We start from the raw sequence: 16,518 nt of genomic DNA on the forward strand, positions 1-16,518 counted from the left end.
TCGCAAAATGATATTGCATTCATGCCGTATCATGTCTACATTCTATGCATTATTGTTTATACACAGTCTGCAGTCACGTGAGTATGTTAGACTTTGATATCACTTTGGGTGACGTCATTCTCCAGTATGTATATTTACAATTTAATGTTGAGGATATTGATTTTAAGCTAACACACTTATAGTCCGGCAGCCATCTCGGTATACCTTGTTTTAGGGTCTATAGTTTTTTTTTCTTCGGATTATAGTTTCTTAGACCATCAATTTGAAGAATTCGATTGCTGACACTCTGTCAGCATTGAGCAATTTGAGATATGTGACGTCATACAAAATGGCCGCCAAAATCCCCTTTTTAACCAAAATTAATGATATAAAAAGTTTTAACAGCATTTTACTTCATTAAATGGCAGTCAAATATCTTGATTTTTTTTCTAGAATCATCACTAAATAAAAATTGCGATGCTGTATGATCACAAATAATATGCAAATTTGCATAATTCGGAATGGCGCCCTCTATAGACACATTAACTTGCATAGTTCAAAATGATGGCCAAATACCAATTTCTAACATGTCTAACATGAGATTATCATATGTCATGAGTCAGATGCACTGGATACAGTGAGTAAAAATTGTGCTGCACATTTATTTTATTTTATAATTTGATACTCGAAGAAAACTCGGTTGAATTTTATGCTCTCTGTCCCATAGATATGAGGTGGCATATGGTGATAAATGCCCATTTTCAGTGACAGCGTTAAGAAACTAGAGTTGTATTCTAAGGTACTAGATTCTTTTAAATTAACCTAAAAAATACGAACTAGCAATACGATACAGGACTATATCCGTTTATAAGTTTGCTTAAAATCTTGAAATTTGTTTAAAAGCCCTCTAAAGTGTTGGGAACCCTAAAATATTCTATGCGGAAGAGGGTGTCATTTAACACTTAATTCTGCAAAGTGAGGTCGTGACTGTAATGCGTGCTTTCACACGCATGTTTGCAAATGAGCTCTCTTTACATTTTCTACAAACGCTTCAGTAGTTTGAGGTAGTGAGGCAAGGTTTGGGGGTATTTGGTAAATAAGAGCTTATGGACCCTAATATACATCTTCTCATTAGCATCAATTCAAATCGCTTGCTGCACTTTGATGTTGCCTGCTTCATCATAACTATGTTGTGGACAGACCTTTCCTTGGCATGACATCACTGCCTGGAATCACTTCAACAGGAACCTCATCTTGACGGTAAAGGCCTGCTTGTGCTTTTGCCTATTTCTGAGCACCCAATCATCCTGCAGACTCGCGCATATAATTATGATGTCGATCAACTGTAGTTTGTTGTCATGAAAAGATAGTGAAGTTAGCAACACTAGAGACACGTTTCAACAACCTCTCTCCCTAGCTTTATTGATCATTCCAAAGCTTTTGACTACGTACAACATAAACGCATATGGAAGATTATGAGCTAGATGGGCTTTCCAGCACATATAATTCAACTCATCCAGTCGCTCGATACCAAGAAGCAACAGTAAGAACAGAGAATGGCTACACCGAAAGGTTCACTATTGGTCAAGTTGTCCGTCAAGGCTGCATCCTATCACCATAACTTGTCAACATCTATGCTGAATTCATCATGAGAAAGGCATTTTATGGTCAAGTTTCTGTTGGTGGACGAACGATCACCAACCTAAGATACGCCGACAATACAACACTCTCTGGCGTATTGATGGGGAAGGGTTGGGGGGGGGGGGACAGTTGAACCCCCAAACAAAATTCAAACTGTTTTTTCTATATATTCGATACCAGTGATTTACAAATGTTGCTAAATTAAATAATTTTCCTGGGTTTTTTCTCAATTTTTAGTAAATTATTATTTGTTAAGCCTATGTTGGAAAATGACAAATCCTAAATTCACAGTCAAGCAAATAATATGCTTATTTAAAAGCCTACATGTCAGGTTCCGCAGAACAGCGGGGGTCAGGGGACTCGAGCCCCCCTCACTTTTTGTATAAAGTATGTTAAAGAGAACTAGAAAGAAAGAAAGAAAGTGACCTGAGGTGAAATGAGGTATCAAAATATGTTCATCTTACAGTTAATAAATGCCTGAAACCCTTGAGCTTCCGGGGGCTGTGCCCCTTGAACACCACGCCAATTTACGCTCCTCTCTTCCTGATCGTAAATACTTCACCCCCCCCCCCCCCAACCCCCGCTTTTAAAAAAGTTCCGCGGGGCCTGCATGTAACATGTATGAGTGGTGGTGATGCAGATTGTTTTTCTGCCCCTTTAAGTGTTTTTGCTCAGTATGCCACTGACAACACTTATAACAAGAACTTCAGAAGAACTACTAGAACTCCTTAAAAAAGAGTGAAGGATGCAAGTGAATAATTTGGACCCTACTTCAATGTGAAAAAGACCAAGATCATGATTGGTGGAAATTAACTACATGCAACAGAGCATTGTGGTTGATGGAGAAGAAGTTGATCAAGTGGACAAGTTTATATAATGTTCTTGGGTCAATGATTGTCAAGGAGGGTGGAAGCTCGGCAATATCTGCCTTTGAAATGTGGTGTTGGAGGAAGCTACTTGGGATATCATGAAGAGATTACAACACCAATGGACACAATTAATGTCCATCATCGGAGATCAACTGCCACTTGCTACCAGGATTGACAAGTACAAGCTACAATAGTTTGGTCACGTTAGCAGAAGATCAGGAGACAACCTTGACAAATTATCATTCAAGGTACCTTTGAAGGAACACGTTACAAAGGAAGACTCAAGCTCAGATGGACTGACGACCTTAGGGAAATCACTAGCCACCCTCTAAATACTAAAGACACTCTACCGGATTGCAGGAGACAGATGCCAATCAAAAAGTCTCATCAAACGGGTCACAAGGGTGAGCCATGATCTATATGACGACGACGACGAACAGTAAGAGATAGTTTCTTGGAGGGCAGCAGTGACGCAGGACTCAGTTGGAAGACTCGCGACCCGTTATGACCTCTAGATACTCTCGGATCTGTCAAACACCAAGCAAACATCATCAGATTTTCATCCGCAGCAGAGCACAACTAACAATGACTGTACAAGGTTGTTCCAGTGTCTCATGCCTGGCTGACATCTCAACTTTTGTCAAATTCTATAAGTCCGCCTTTGACATGGGAGTGCTCGTTTCCAGAATCATCAAAGAGTGCTATTGGGAATGGTGAAAGCTCTTATGACAAAATGTCCTTGACATTGACCTCTCTTGAACTTGTCTGCAGTCCTATTACTCTGGAGTAGATCAACTTTTCATAGACTTTCGTACCCCAACATTGACTTCTTCATGGCTGCCATGGTTTGAACTTTCTTGGAAATTGTGTCATAGAATCCACCAGGTAATTTCTTTTGAAAATCATGCATCTGTCTAGTATAGATGTCAACTGCTTTATCCACATTCACTGACGTTGGAGCAATGCTGGTCTAAATCAATTGAATAACAATGTGTGCCGTAAAACCACTTCTCACCGATTTGATGAAAAATGAATTCTTTCATATCCATTTTTTTCTTGACATATGTAGGGTAGGTGTAGGGAATTGGAGACCACCAAGCTTGAACGCATCACTGTCTGTCCGTGTTGGCTCCAATATTGATATAGCGACATGTGGCCTTCAACAACACTACTGCATATATCCAATTCATTTCGAAGACTACAATGCGTTCTCTCTCCGAGAAAATTGGCAAAATTGACCAAGATAAGCAATTTTGATCGTAAATTTTGCTCTGATGTAAAAACACAATTTTCACTGAATGTTGTGGTGTATGCAGATATTTAGGGGTGGCTCTTAAAAATTAGTTTTAAAAGGAAGTTTATGAAATGTGCCAACCATCACAGAAAGCTTATGGCCATTGTGTGTTGTGAATGGGTGTTCCAATTCACATTATGAATGGTGTCTGATCAGAAATGTGTGTAGGTAATGGGGGACACCAGGTCCAAGATGGGGGCCTACTTCTTCCCAGTTGTCAATTTCATGTTGAAAGGCACTATCATGAAACATATTTGGTTGTACGTGTCGCCATTCTAATTTGAATGCATTTAATTTTAAGAAGTTGTTTCTATGCTGTGAGTTTGAGCAATGTAAAAGTCATATTGCCAGAACATTATTCTGAAAGTATTTTAACATAATTGAGAGCACCTTTATTACTGTAAACAAAAAAACTACAGAAATATTTTGGGCCACATTGTTTTAAAGTCGTTTCAAAATTACAGTAAATTCATTGGCTGCATGTATATCATTCAAAAAGTGTTTGAACTAACTATAACAATCCCATTTTCATTCAAATTGTATTTAAAATGTCTTGATTTGTAACTGTCCCTTATTACCTACACATGTAGGTAATGAGAGACCTTTGGTGATGACGTCATTAATCATTGTTATCTTATTAATCAGTTACATCATGACCACAATTTCGTTACCAAATAAAGAGAAAAAATACTGAAGAGAATACAAAAATATCTGTATGTGTAACATTGTTCATGTTTATGTAAATTATGCAAATGTGCTTAAGGGTCTTCCATTCCCCATACCTACCCTATCTAAATGTGTACCAAACACGATGAAAGATTATTGCAGCACAACTGCAATTGTTGCCCCAAAAAAGCATTCAATATGATTTCAACGTGACATAGATTTAAGAAATTGGCATTTGGCTGGCACACATATTTTATTCAAATTAATATGTTTATAGAGGGCGCTATTTCAAAATATGCAAATAAGCAGGTCATCTATGGCCATGCAACATCACGAAACATTTTTTTATTGATGGTTTTAGAGAGATACAGACATTTGGCTGCCAAAAATTGTAGAAAAAAATCCTTATTATATATTTTTAAAGGAAAACCATGTACTTTGGCGGCCATTTTGTATGACGTCATATATCTTAAATTGCTCAAGGCTGACAGAGTGTCAGCAATCGGATTCTTGAAATAGAAGGTCTAGGCAATCAAAATCCATTGAAAAAAAAACTATAGACCCTAAAACAAGGTTAGGCCAATAATCTGGATTTGGCTGCCGGACTATTACAAGGAACAACCATTACTGAAAATATTTATATTTCCATTTGAATTTGAAGCGGTTGCGCTATTATGTTTACCTCTCTGATTTCCCTGCTATATTTTAACTTTCAAAGTTTATGACTGCATGGTCTATTCATTTCTACCCTTTTGAATGGTACCTTGAAACATGTACTGACTGTTTAACTTGAGAGAAGGAGTTTTTTTTTTTTTTTACTGGGTTAGTGGTAAGAAACCACTTTTTCACCGGCTTTCACGAAAGGCTCTTGTCATGCTTGTGATTTTGTTTTCTCTCTACAGATTGCTTTAGTCCCATTTACCTTTTTGTTAGCTCAAATTCAACCCCAAACGACTAGCTTCTATATCCTTCTTCTGCTTGTCAACCAGATTGTGCATTATTTTTTCATCACAAGCGGTTTTACTCCACCCCCCCCCCCCTGGACATCACCCATGTTTGACAGCTTCTCGTTGTCGACTTGTATACCAAACACGGAAGTTGCCTCCCCCCCCCCCCTCCATATGCGTGTTCCCAAAATCTCCGGTAAAGGGGTACTTTTTCGCGCGACAAAGTCCGGCCCGCCATTGACTTTCACACCGGAGATAGGGGGTGGGGGGGGGGGGAGGAGTTACCCTCTGGGGACCTTTTTTTTTTTAACCTACCAGGAATGTTCAGGAAGTTGAAGTATTTCAACTTTTCAATAAAATGCTCTACGATGTCGACAGCTAGAACTAAATTCCCTCAGCGGTTCTCCTCGCAGGACTATCAACGAGTCGAGTTCAACCAGCCTTCTTCCAGTGTCTGCATGAATCAGAGTAGCCAGGGGCGGATCTAGGGGGGGGGGTGGCGGTTTACCCCCCCCCCCCCTTGGGCGACCAAGTGAAGAAAAAAAAGGGGGAGAAGAAGAAAAAAAAAGTAAAACAGTATAACGGCGCGATTTTTGGAAAATCCTGGATCCGCCACTGGGTCAAACCACCCCCTTGGCAAAAAGCTAGATCAGCCCCTGCAAGCTCTAGCTGCCGTAGGTTTGTCGGGAAAGATCTGTTGCTTGAAAGATAGAAAAATTCTTTGAGAGATGAAATACCAAGTAGACTTGTCCATGTCGTTCACAATCATGGTCAAGCCTCTGTACTTCATTATCTCTATCACTGGGATGACCAATGAATCATTCACATTTTAGAGTTTTAAATCCCGTCTGTACTAGCTTGGCCAAGGGGAATTAGACCTCCCTGTAAGGTCACTGACAGGTGGTTATCTCATCAAATCAGCTCTCAATTAACATAAGAAAAAGGGGATCATGGGGGACCAACAGGCACCGATTAGGCATTGTTTGCTATGTAGAGCAGTAGAGGGCGCAAGTATAGCTTTAAGTAGTGCAGTTGGGCTTTAAAATGAAATGGTATTGGAAGTCTTGAACTTCTTCCATTCTCTCGGGAATGGAGGCTACTTCAAAATGGTCGGAGGATATATATATATATATATTTTTTTTTTTTATCCACGGCAATTATTGAGCCCCGGCCTAGTATAGTGTTGATCAATCAGTTTCTCAAAATAAATAAAATTTGCAATCGCTGCTCTTTGAAGCAAGTCTTACGTGAAGTTAATCTCTCTCTCTCTCTCTCTCTCTCTTTCTTTCTCTAATTCGGTCTCTCTTTACCACTGTATCCGTCTGACTCTCTCTTTCTATTTCTTTCTCTCCTCTCTCTTCCGTTTATCTCTCTCTCTCTCTCTCTCTCTCTCTGATCCCTGTAAAATCATGTATTATGATGCATACCTGCCAACCTGAGACAAGAGAAATTAGGAGTAAATTTTTCTGGATGGACTACGAGGTCGCGAACCACCGAAGGATTGGGGTAGTAGCCCGTAGATTGGGGGGGGGGGGGGGGGGGGGGTACACAGGACTTTAGGGTCTATTTTTTTTCTCTCCATTTTAATGGTGCAAATGGGCCTTTTCCTTCAACCTTTTCGCCCCACACATAAACAATTTTTGAAATGTGAACACTCACAAAACTACATGTTTCACTACCCACCTCAGTTAGGAGCCCTATTTTGCAAAGGTATATAGTAGTAGTAATCCAAAATAAATCCGAGGAAGTCCGGTAAATAACAAGCTTCCACGATCGTAGTCATTGCACAAGCATTGAAGAAAACACGCCAATGTATACAGTGTTTATGCACGGCGTATCAACTGCACATGTAATATAAATACACGTGGGATATACGCAGGTATGAATAAACATCCCCAAATTGCTGATGTGAGATGCTTGTAGGATACTTTACAGGACAGAATGGACATTTTGCCATTGAAAATGGCGGACGCACACACAAAATATTAATTTAAAAAAATTATCAAAAAAAAAAAAAAAAAAATTAAAATTAAAAAAAATCGGAGTTTTGAGGCATGCACTCGGAATTCGGAGTTGGTATGAAAAATGAGGAGAAACTCCGCCTAAATCGGGGTGGTTGGCAGGTATGATGATGGTGTCATGATTGCTTACCAGTTTTACCTAACTTAATCCATCTTTAAATGTGCACTTCGTAATACAATTTTTTTTTTTTTTTTTAAATGGTGCATTAAGTCGAATACTAGACATGGGCCTCGTCTTACACAGATCGATTCAAATTGATTGCTGCTTGCTATCAAGCACAACTCTTTACTAAACCTGAAATGAGATTGGAGGACTTGTAATCAATCATATTCAATCACAGCTCCTCATCAGACAGGACCCTGGAGGACACAAATCATACAAACAAAACACAGACAAAATATTTTTTTCAGATATTTTATTGAAAAAATGTAGTCATTATCAACAAAGTAGTAACTGTTTGGGGGATTTTAAAAAAAGAAAAGAAGAAATGACCCAAAGATCTCTTTCACAATCCCCCTTTCCGCTCAGTACAATACCACTATACTAACAAAAAATGCTTATATACATAGTGTTCTCTTCAGTACAGGTTGTCAAGTCTCTACATACCCTACATTTTTTTCTCACCCTCTCAAAACGAAAAGAGAGAGATATTCTGAGCTAATAAAAACATTTCATTGTGTTTTATGAAGAGGTCGAGCAAAAATTGTACAGGTTATTCTTCCCATAAGTGATTAACTATCTGACTTTTTCTCTTCAAGAGAATGTATTCTGATTGAAAATAGTTGCCATCAGATAACTGGACCTGAAGTGAATAAGTAAGGCAGTGCTCTAGCAATTACCATGGCGATGACTCTTTTGGAGTTTATGTCTTAAGAGATATAGGGTTAGGGTTGTGATTGGGTTATGGGTTTGCTTTAGGTTTATGTATAGTATTTTGTGAAAGGCTGAAGTTCCAAAATGCAATTAGTGTATAGGTACTCGGTCATGTAGCAACTGGCACAAAAGCATGTGTTGTAAAACCAAGCTGATAAAGAAATATGTTTATTGTGTATTATTTTCATTGAGTTGGGATTAATCATTTTTTGAATCTGGATGAAAATAGATTAGAGGTGATCTGATGGCGACTATAATATCAAAAATTCCATTTCCATTATCAAAAAAAATGTAGTGGACATCTTACGTCTAAGTGAATACAATATGCATGGAAATTACAAAAAAGTACAACGAACTTCATCCTAAATTTACAAAGTACTTTTCCATTAGTTCAAGTGGCTTATATTTGCTCAACATAACACGTAAAATGGCAGAAATAAGCAGCAGATTTAAGTGAGGTACAGCTTTGCTTATATTTTGTCTGCACATGGTCATAATTCTATCTAAAGAAACCATGAAGACTTGTTAAGATGCGGCCCAGTAAACCATCGCAAGACAGCTGCCGCAGGTTTTTTCAACTTGTTCATGAATAGTAACTGAATGCGACAAAGACTTTGCACATATTCACCAAGCTCTGTGCTATAACATACCCACACGTGAAGCATATTACACTTTACTATTAAAGATAAACTTGAGTTCTGGTAAAAAAAAAAAAAAATGAATTCTTACAGAATCTAACGAAACTTACACTGAATGTTCTAGATTACAAATAAATGTCATGTGCCAAACAATTTTGGAAGAAAATGTATACTGGCTGAGTAATGAGCATAGAAAGATAAGGAAATCAGGGTAGTACTAGCCCCGACACTATGTGTGTTGTCCCATATACATCTATCTGTGTAAGTGATTGTTACTTTACCAAGACTCTGCCAAATTTATGATGATTTTGATGACTCTAGAACCTTGCATTACATACTATTACTTACATGCTATATGATCAACTTTTCTGATCCATTCCACACCTTTTCTTTCACAATGCAATCGCATTACCAGTACTCAAGTTTATCTTTAACATCATCGTTTTTAAAAAAACAGCCACAGTTTTGCCAGGTCATGTCTGAACAAGCCTTAATTCACTCGCAACTTCACCTGTATTAAATACATTACCATAATAACTTTTGTTAGCCCTATTGTTCTAATAAATTGTGAAAGTTTAGAACTATTTCTGTGTATGGATATGTCATCTGGGCCCTGTCTCATACAGAATTGCAATTGATTCAAATCAAACATTATTACTTTGATCGCAAATCGATGCACAATCCACCGATTAAAGGGCATATGATTTGATTCAGATTAATTGCAACTCTTTTTAAAAGTGAGACAGGCCCCTGGTCAGTGAGTGCATGTAACTTAGGGGTGCGTCTTATACACAGGATTTTTAAGGTATGTGAGGTAAATGTGCGATATCATTTTTAAGAAGATTGGGCAGTGGTAACATAACAGTGAAGCAAACTAAATCTTTTGATTCTATTACAGGAGAACTTTAAAAAAAAAGAAAACTTCAAATCAACTCTAATAGACATAAATATATGGAACAATGTGGTAGCACATTATATCAATGAGAATTGAAGTGCAAATGAAATGAATGTAGTTCGGTATTAGATTGACAATTTGGCAGAACCAAGCAGGTGCAGGTTCAATGATGCCATTACATGCTGCTCCCTTGAGTGAGGAAAATAAAGTTCAAAATCAAGTTTGAGAACTACCAGGAGTTAAGCTAGATTACATCAACTTCAATATATCTAGGGCTTAGAGTACTTCTTGCAATATAGGAGACAACAGTAAATAAGAAACAGGACATAAAATGTTTCTCCATGTGGGGAGTAGAAAACTGAACAGAATATGTACATTCATATCACAAGTTAGCAGCAAATTGTTAACGACTCTGGAAGCCACTTAAAACCAAGAGAGGAAAAGAAAAAACACAAAACCAACAAAATTAAATAGATAACAATTACAATTCATATGAAGAGCATATAGTACTTATAATAGCACTTCAAAGGTTGATATGCTAGCTGAAATTTTCTAACAAAAACCAAGGACAATTAAAACAGTCATGTTTGGGGTTCACCATGAGTGAGTTTATAAAGTGTTCTTGAACATCAAATAATTTCTTTGGTGCTGATAACATTGAAGTTTTTATTGATATTGTCAAATTATCAATTTACAAGAAATGGGGCACTAAAGAATAATAGACATGTGAGTCTTCTGCAATCTTTTTTAAAATGCTTGAAAATAATGGATCATTTCATAATAAATTGAAATTAAAAAGGGAGTCTTAATTAAGTTGAATGTAAACGTTCTTTCTTTCTCCTCAGAGAAGAGGTAAAATACAAGTAGAGAGTAAAATAATATAATTTAATGAAACTATAATGTGATTAATCAAATGATATTGATACTGGCTTGAGGCCTGCTGTTTTATATACTGAAGTATAATCATAATACATACATATTTACAACGAAAGTAATATACAACCATAATCTTATCTCATATTGAGAAATAAGTGATAATGATAAGTAGAGAAAATATAAATATCATCAAAGATTTCTTTGTACAGAAAAGAAACATCCTAAATATATTACTTAAGCCCATCGTACACTATACAATCCTCCTGCTGTTCGATATTCAAATAATTCACGATAGCATTTGATATGAACATTCAAATTTCTAAATTCTTAATGATCAATGATTTGAACAGGCATATGATTATTTAAATCAAGATTTAAATTGATTTCAAGCTTTCTTGAAAGAGGAGTAGCCATCAAATAGCCAAAATCAGCTCAGAATCGTGGTGACGTCGGATTGTCTACAATTTGCAACCGATTCGGCTCTTATCTGAGTAGAAAGCGTAAATGCACTAAAATTCCTGTTGTTTGCATTCTTTTCATTATTCAGAACCAAGATCGTTTGTTTAGAATTCTATACCTATTGCCATTTCTTTTAAACAAATTGGACTGTAGGAAGATTGTATATTGTGCGGTGGGCTTTATACATGTATACAAATCATGAGGATATTCTAGTTAAGTACATGACAACAAAAATCTGTTCATTTTTCCACATCAAGAGGCAGTACGTATCCCACGTGCATAATACAGAAAAGGTGACAAAAGCGACCTTTTTAATACCTATTCCTGAACCATTTTTAGTAATTTGCGCAGAATCACATCAAATATTAGTCAAATTTGGTGATTTCTACATTGCTATAGTCAACTTTTTGATAGGGGAATTCTTTTTAAAAAAAATTAAAAAAACACAAAACAACCTCAAAATACATTCTTAAAAACAAAATCAACTCTTCATCATAATGACATAGAAATTAACTGAACATGATCAGCTTCCCATCATTCCAGTACCGTAATTGAATGATCCATTGTAATAATATTTTATGAGAGAATCTACATAATATGTTAGTGATTGAACTGAGTAGGTAGCTATGGTTTATCTATGATACACACAATTTAGATAAGTTAAGGAGTTTACATTGAAGATGAAATCAAATATATAATAAAAGGGGACCTGAAAAATGACCAACATATTCCAGGTTGTGTTTTACGATCAAAGGTCTTCTTTATCCAACAAGATTTGGACCACATTATCTCTTGCGAGAGGAGATCTGACAGAACATCAATGTCGTCATTCCTCTTTCAAGATAACCGTGAGTTCAAATCTAAAACACGCTTGGATCGAGTCCACCTGATCCCCTATGAAGAACGCGACCCAAATACAATTACAGGGTATAATTTTCATATAAAATACTGCTTTATCCTCTCCCTAATTGATTACTACGTGTCCATCTGAAGTCTGAATATATCTACATTACGCCAGTCAAGTAAGATTGAATGTACATCACATATACAATAGTTATCTACAGACATATAGTACTATCAACTAAAACTTCTTCTAACAATACACCGGAAAATAAGAGAGACAGAGAGAGAGAGAGAGTGCTCTGATAAGTAAGTATTCCAGTTCTGTACAAGTTTTAAATAAACCCCAAATTAGACTTCCAATCATACAGCATAAACTCTAACACACATTAGAAATCTGTAGTAAAAACTGTACAATGCATCATCATAACTCTTTGTATTTTTTTAATAATCTTTTTCTTCATCAAACTTGTACATATCATTTATCTTTTAATCTTAATTACTAGTTAATTTGGCAATTGTTTCATTGTAATACAAAATGTATTTTTCACACAATTAATGTATAAATACTGGATGCGAACAAATACAGAATAATTGAGTACATGAAGTCAGGCTTTGAGTGGTGCAGCCTTTCAATTGTAACAGTACAAAATCTACCAGTACAAGATTGAAATCTTGAATTTCAACCTTGGACAACACATGTTTGTTCTTATTAGATATCACCATGTGAAGTGTAGACTGTTTATGAGAGTTTTCTATAATTACTGTTTCACATTACAAAACTATCAAACATTATGGGAATTTAATGTATGAAATGTAAAACGATGCATTTATATCTCTTTTATGACTTGAAGTCTCCCTAAATATGCAATTTCTTTTTGTGTTACTTTTTTTCTAAATTTTCATCTCCTTTCATGAGAAATAAATCGTTTCATTTGAATTTGTAACAGAATTTTCCAAACAAATTAAGGCTACTGCTATGACAATCACAACATGATTGTTTTGATTTGATTATCTAGTTTTTCAGAAATATCCCAATAAACTATTGTTTTAGCATATATATTTTAAAATATAGTACCTGCGTAAAGCCCCCCCCCCCCCCACCCCCCACCCTAACCAAAAGTTAGAGTTCACGGCTAAATTCTTTATCAAAGTGTTCTGTTTCTATGACGACAAGAAAAGGTTATTTCTCTCTTTTTTTCTCATAAAGGCAGTGCTTTCAAGTAGGGGAAAATAAAAACAAGTCAATCGTTCAAAATCTATATATAAATTAGACAACATATATATGTTTTACTAAGTTTTTAAGTTAAGAGTTGGGTGTAAAACGAGAATTGAGGTAAAAGACTAAAGCTGTGTCTACATAAAGGTCTACAACTGGGAACATACAGAGGTCGGGGTTTCAGAGAGTTGTGTGATCCTACATGCTGTACATTTTTAGTTACAATATATATGTACATGCAGCTCATATATATAGATATTTTTATACACGTAATAAAAAATTGGCACTTTTTATATCAAATCATTCAAATAAGTTTTATGACTTTCCTAATTGTTAGCTGTTAAACTATTCTTGATTAAAGAACAGTAATATAATAGTGAGTTTAAGTACTTAAAATTTACTCTACAGTTTTTGGTTTCATTAGTACCTAATTAGAAGCCATAACTATAACCTCGTTAACAATGAACTCATCTAGTTTTCTAATTCTTCCTCACACTTTCATTCACTTAGCACGGTCTTACTTCTCATCAAGATTGTTCATATATCGGCTAGAGCCCAGCCCTAATTGTATGCTTTGAGCATGCAATGGTTACACTTCCAAATGACAAATGCCATGCTTTCAACAGGTAGGTAGGTAGCAACATTGTTTGAAATTTCAAGAATCAGTCGTGTTTTGTACGATTGTGAATTTGCTCATGATATTGATCACTCAGTGCATTCATGTATGCTTTTATCAAGAATAAGTTGATTAATCTGACAAGAAACATAAATTCTTCAAAACATGCAAAAATTGAGAAATCAAGACCTGAAAATGTTCAGAGATTTGTTCAATCATGTTTGTAATGGGATATTTCACTCCCGGATAATTAGCCAGAAAGTAAACACGACAAAGCTGTAATTCACCTGCAGGTATATTTAATACCCTAGAAACTTGTTCTTGTATATTCTGTAATTCCAAACTATGTTACTGCTGACCTGCACCCATATAAGATACAGTAGTATAGAGTACTGATAAGAATAAATAGTCGCTAATGATGCTTACAAAATTGTGTTCTTTCACAGCATAAACCAGTGAACCAGCGAACCCCCCCCCCCCCAAGTTCAACAACCCACATCCAAAATAGTAAAACGACTACGTATAATCCAAGATGTCTGCCAATTTTTTTTATTTTTTAGTATACCAACACCTTCTGAGCCACGGGCAGTGAATCCCCCCTCCCCCCCCCCCCCCAAAAAAAAAGAAGTTAGCATTCTGCTGTAAGTTCGGATTAAAATATGACTATTTGTCTAACCCAAAAGTAAAAGCAAGATACATTCATGTACTTTGTCAAGGTTTGTTTCCAAAGAAGATGTCTCAGCCTGATTCGACAATTAAAACAAAGATTTAAGACCCCTAATTTGACCATTACAGGCTCATTTCCATAATTGTTTGCAATTCTGAAAGCTCAGAAGGGGCTAGCTTGGATGTCATATAAGTGATTTCAATGTGTGCTGCATTCAATGTTTACCTATCTTACATACAAGACCACCTACTTAGCTATAGCTGTGAAAGTACACAATAATTCATCAATGACCACAACAACATTCCCTGGTGCAAGTACTTTTAAGATTTGAGCATTTAAAGAAGTACAAGAGTACTGCATAATCTGCGATGATTTGGTTTGTTTAGTTCATTTGGTAAATATCAATCCGAAGAAAAATTAAATAGGTATTTCTCGTCACTTCTAGGTGCATTTGACCACAGTCGATGAACCGTGAGAAATTAGACATGTGTGACGATACATCAGGAACCACAAATCTTGGCTCAGCTCTGTGTATGTGTCCTTGTTCTGTAAATGCCAGTGCTTCAGCTAATCTCTGTCTTGGACTGCCATTAGCAATCCTACTGGTGTAGTGGCTTTGGTTTGTGTTACCATTTTGACATACTTTTCACACAGTCGTGTCAACACCTCTAATTGTTTTGGACAACAGTTAAAAACCTGCTTGAGTCTGTTGACCACTCTCTGCTTCATCTGATAAGATTTGCACAAAGCTTTCCATCTTTCTCACTACTCTGCTTCAAGACCTTGCTGGCTCCATTGCTGTGCTTCACACCATATGCAAATTGACATCCTTTGAACTCTCAGTTTGCCATAACCTACAACTGCTACAATCCAAAGTTCACATTCACGCTCTGTAGAAACCTATGTGATCCCTGTTGCAAAATAGTCTGTGCAAGTCTATGCAATCCTTCAAGGGCTTGCGTCTATCTAGCTCTAAACTTTAAATTCATTTTCTTGTAGTTTTCCCAGCGTCTTCTTCACTCGGAGGGAGGTGACTCTGGCGGCCGGGTTCTGGTTCCAGCATTCTGACATCACTTTGGAGATGGTTCGTAGAATCTGCCGGAGAAAAAGAGAAGAAAGTTGCATTAAGCTTAAATCAGACACGATTTGAAGGTCAACCAACAATTTTCAGGGGAAAGGATGACTACACCCCTAAAATAATTTGAACAAACATAGAAGGCCAGGTTATACTTCTTCTCAACAATATCTATTTGGTATTTCTTAACCACTACTGTTTTAACTTCCCTTACCTCTTCCCCTCCCTCTCTGCCCTACCTCTCTCATCACCACCAAGACTACATTTCAAGCTAATGCTAATAATGACATCATCCCCCCACTTGATCTATATACTATGTCTCCTCTCTTCTCTAACACTAGCACTGACACTCTCTACTTCCTTCATCCCTCCTCCCCCCCCCCCTCCAATCACAATACAAACCAATGGAGTAGATAAGAGAACAACTCGCATCATCTCCACTCCATCGATTTGGTCTCCTCCTCTCCATCACCACCACTCTCACCTGCTCCCCCCTCTCATATCCGCTCTCCTACCATCATCACCACCACCATCACCATCATCACAGTACAAACTGGTGAAGAAGTGAAGATAACTTATATCATCTCCACTCCATCTATTTGGTATGTCGGGTCTCCTCCTCTCTATCACTACCACTCTCTCCTCCCCTCCATCCCCTCCCCTCCATCCCCTCCCCTCCCCTACCACTACCAGTACCACTCCCAGTGTCACTCTCTCCTCCCCTCCCCAACCACAGTACATACTGATGAAACAGAACAACTTACATCATCTGCACTCCATCTATTTGGTATGTCTGGTCTCCTCCTCTTTATCACCACCACTCTCTCCTCCCCTCCATCCCCTCCCCTACCAGTACCAGTACCACTCCCAGTGTCACTCTCTCCTCCCCTCCCCAACCACAGTCCATACTGATGAAATAGAACAACTTACATCATCTCCACT

At 37.1% G+C, this 16,518-nt stretch overlaps 1 protein-coding gene across 1 annotated transcript in view; it reads right to left on the bottom strand.

Moving 5' to 3' along the window:
* Positions 1-7,816: 7,816 nt before the first annotated feature.
* The window catches only part of LOC592872 (bone morphogenetic protein receptor type-1B), a 35,812-nt gene continuing 27,110 nt past the window's right edge, over positions 7,817-16,518 (bottom strand). The window contains exon 10 of the mRNA XM_792376.5: positions 7,817-15,596. Coding sequence (XP_797469.4) covers positions 15,474-15,596 — 123 coding nt within the window. The 3' untranslated portion in view covers positions 7,817-15,473. The remainder of the gene's footprint in view (positions 15,597-16,518) is intronic.

Source organism: Strongylocentrotus purpuratus, unplaced genomic scaffold (assembly GCF_000002235.5).
Source record: "Strongylocentrotus purpuratus isolate Spur 01 unplaced genomic scaffold, Spur_5.0 spur5_scaffold_10, whole genome shotgun sequence".
In the NCBI taxonomy this organism is placed as follows: domain Eukaryota; kingdom Metazoa; phylum Echinodermata; class Echinoidea; order Camarodonta; family Strongylocentrotidae; genus Strongylocentrotus; species Strongylocentrotus purpuratus.